This window comes from Patella vulgata, chromosome 1 (assembly GCF_932274485.2).
Source record: "Patella vulgata chromosome 1, xgPatVulg1.2, whole genome shotgun sequence".
Taxonomy (NCBI): Eukaryota; Metazoa; Mollusca; class Gastropoda; family Patellidae; genus Patella; species Patella vulgata.
This window is the reverse complement of record NC_065879.2, coordinates 12518416-12522237: the sequence shown is the minus strand read 5'-3', so window position 1 is coordinate 12522237 and position 3822 is coordinate 12518416. Positions and strand designations below refer to the sequence as shown.

Here is a 3822-nt window from a genome sequence, read left to right as displayed (position 1 = left end):
CCGAGCATGGCAAAATCAGTTTATCTCAATTTTAAATGGGGTTGACACCAACTGGTATGCCGGGTAAATTCGTTGAAAGGCGTGGCAATAGGACAGTTTCTATAATAAAGACGGGAAATGCATATGGGTATTCATTGTTGAACTAATATGGGAAATTATGCCTATTTACGTCATGGCCCTCTTGCCACAAATACAGTTATATCCACTAATCCAAACCTAGTTCGCCAATTCTAACTTAAAGGATAAAAGAAATTGACATACAAAGGTGAGAAAAGAGTGGTGGAAGAGTTTATATACAAATCCATGAACTTCAGAAATCATCAGTGGACCGACTCCATATCAGATATATGATATTCGCAAACTATTCTGCAGCTTGGCCTTCAACATCTGACTTCCTTCTAACAGCTAAAATACCGTCTCTTATTGGTAGTAGTACCTGAAAGTATTCATTTGATGAACAGTCAAGACAAAACGAAACTTGATTTTGAAAAATGTGTATACGGGTCCTCGTTTTTTCGTCCCATCTGAACGACTAGATAGCTGTCCTTGTCAGGCCCTCTATTCTACAGTGAGATCGAAACTGAGACCTCCAGGCTAACGGCTCCCGACTTGATAAAGGAAATCTTGACAAATCGACATACAATACTCTGTGGTAATGGAATTGTTCTCGTATGCTGCCTGCCTTTTTAATCAAAATAACTATTAAGACATTAAACCTCATTAAACACTTGAAATTCAACATAAAATATAAAACATAGTGAGTGGTTTCAGGAAGAGGACATTGCCCCCCCCCCCCCCCCGCACCGCATTGGCTGTCCAGGTAAGCACACTAACCAAATTGATCAACCATAAGAATGCTAACCAGTGAATAAATGTCTACATAATAGTTCATATGACATTTGAAGTCAAAATAAATACTTCTTACATAATGTATCTATAGGAATTAGTGTGTACCTGTTGTAATTGAGGATTATTTTTAATATTTTGATTAAAATCATCCATAACATTATCTTCTATTGTTCTAGGATTGTTATATGATGTACCACTCAGGTAGGCATTATCTGCTAATATAATACCACGTGGCGCCAGTAAACCATTCTCTAATATTACCTGTAAATTATTATAAAATAAGGTATAAAGGGTAAAATAAAATATTATGGGTAAAATATTATGAAATTAAATATAAAGGGTGAAATCAAACATTATGTGTAAAATATAAAAAAATTAAATAGAAACGGTGAAATCAAACAAAATCCTTGAACACGAACGGGGCGCCACGATAGCTCATTGTGTAAGGGGCTGGCTCACTAACCATGGAGCCGATACAGGCGGTGACCTAGAAAGTTCCCATAAATTGTGAGTGGTAGGGAGGAAGATCTGACAGGGCACTGCTTCATGTTTTTCAGGTAGGACGAAAAAACGAGGTCCCGTGTACACGTTGACGTGCACGTAAAAGAACCCTTCGCTATAACAGGTTATATTAATGCTTATCTGTTGCTGTTGCATAACATATGAGAGCGAGAGAGAGAGAGAGAGAGAGAGAGAGAGAGAGAGAGAGAGGTCAACTCGACCCCATGCACACCTACGTTGTAAGCGCATATTACTGTACTTACATCTACATATTCTTTATAACCGGGTTTATTAGCGTCAATAAAGATAACATCAAACGACCTGCCTTCTTTTATTAAATTATTCAATGTGTCGTCAGCTGGTGCTATAAAATAATTAAAATGAAATGAAATGAAATGGGGTTTAACGTCCTACTGTTCTGCTCCTATACTGGGCTAATGAAGACGGGCATACGCCATACAGTGTGCTATGAGGGAAATTTTGCCCGGGCAGCGGCACTATCGCCTACTCTTATATCGAATTCCAACTGCCAAGGGATCTTTTACGTGCATTCCAATGTATACACGGGACCTCGGTTTTTCGACTCATTAGAAGGACTAGACAGCTGTCCTTGTTAAAATAATTAAAATACATCATGCTATATTATTATAACATATTACTCATACATTATGCAAGAGCTAAATCTGCCTATTGCAGGTCCTTCTTTAGGCCTGAAATGTTATCTAAATTATTAATTAGACATTAATTAACCTATCCAGACCATAATCAACTCTCGATGTCATCGCTAGCCATCGATATTTACTGGATAAGGATCCAATTTGCTGCTCAACTTTCATTCATGATTAAATCATGAAATGGATAATCGAGACTATGTTTTTTTTATCGTACCGACTTTAGTAATGATGATCGAGGCTAGTCCGAAAATTCAATCGTTAAATTCTTGGTTCAGAGTGGATCAATTTGACTGAAATTTCCAGCAAATTCCCTTTACATTATCTAGTTTTTAACTATTATAGTGAGGACCGTCAGCCCTTTATCTAATCTCCCATAATGTATCTTTAATAATCAAATAGATTTCTTACCAAAATATGTCTTGATTTTTTTACCATGTGGAGAACGACTGAAAAAATCTGCAGTCATATCTTTAAGATATTCCGATATTTCACATGTAACGACTTCTCCATCCGCGGGTAGAGCCTCCGCCATTGCCAGGGCAGTGTATCCAGTAAACATACCGATTTCTAAAACCTCTTTAGCATGCATCATACTAATAACAAACTTCAAAAATTGACCTGAATTTTACAACACAAATATGCTACTATTAACGGAGACTTTCCAAAAAATATATGTAATTAATTTGATAAAATATTTTCTAAATACCTTTAGATTCGTCTGATTATTGTAATTTATTTTATTTAATAATATCATATTCTAATAAGTATCGTAAATGATAGCAGGGTCTGCTCAGTAGGGTGTATTTTACGCGCAATGAGAACGACTATCTTCAGTCGCAAATGAGATGAAATGAAATGGAGTTTGGCGTCTTACTGTTCTGTCCCGAATGACAAATGCAGTAGGGCTTCAGTCGCAACGTAAAGCCAGTCTACATTAATAAGGATTATTCGTTTACTGTAGATATTGTATATTGATGGATCATTTTCATGTGCATGAAGTTGTTAAACTTGTAGGACGTAGGGCCAGACCAGGAACAGCGTCTAGTCGTTCAGACAGGACCAAAAGCCGCGGTCCCGTGTGTAGGTTGGCGCACATGAATAAAAGAAGCTCTGGAAGTTAGAATCAGCACGGTTTGTGCCAAAAAAGGCGTACGCTAAACCCCATTTCACAACTCTCCAGGCAGGACAGCTTCCAAATCTAAACAGCTCAAATAAGCACAATCAAAAATTACATAGTGTGGGTTAAAAAAAGTAATAAAGATATATTTACATGTAACAAGACCGCTTATCATTCCAGGTTCCAGGTTCCATTTTGTTTTACCCGACGTGTAGGCCTGTTCCCAAGGATGTGCTATAGTCTGTTCATGTATGTAGGCCAAAATGTCGCTCTGTGGGGTTGTAATTTCATCAGCATAGTGGTGTCGTTTATTGCACATATCCAATATCCTCTCAAGTTTTTCTCGTACTTCCGGTTTCACATCTTTGATATCTGGAGATTTCAGTAATGCGTCTAGTTCTTTGACTGCGGGATCATATTGGGCCATGCTATAACCTTTCTAGTTGTGGTATCAGCTATATCTGTAATAAATAGGTATATAGATTAATTCGAATTATGAGCCATATAGCTTTCCATAAAAGGTATACTCTCAATTTAAAGGAGCTAAATCGCTAATATTTTGGACCTAGAAATTGGCACAAATGGGTCGCAACACATATAATAATGTAATATGAATTTATATAAACTGTTTTACATTCAATCGTGTCCGTTTTACTGTGAATTGTCATCAGTTATGTTCGG

The 3822-nt window shown here is 37.1% G+C and overlaps 1 protein-coding gene across 1 annotated transcript; it reads right to left on the bottom strand.

Moving 5' to 3' along the window:
• Positions 1-266: 266 nt before the first annotated feature.
• Positions 267-3595, bottom strand: LOC126808668 (O-methyltransferase MdmC). The gene is made up of 5 exons (XM_050533592.2): positions 3295-3595; positions 2433-2642; positions 1614-1714; positions 955-1110; positions 267-436 (listed from the first exon to the last, which is right to left on the bottom strand). The coding sequence occupies exons 1-5, from the start codon at positions 3566-3568 to the stop codon at positions 362-364; spliced, it is 816 nt and encodes a 271-aa protein (XP_050389549.1). The 5' UTR covers positions 3569-3595; the 3' UTR covers positions 267-361.
• Between the last annotated feature and the right edge of the window lie 227 nt (positions 3596-3822).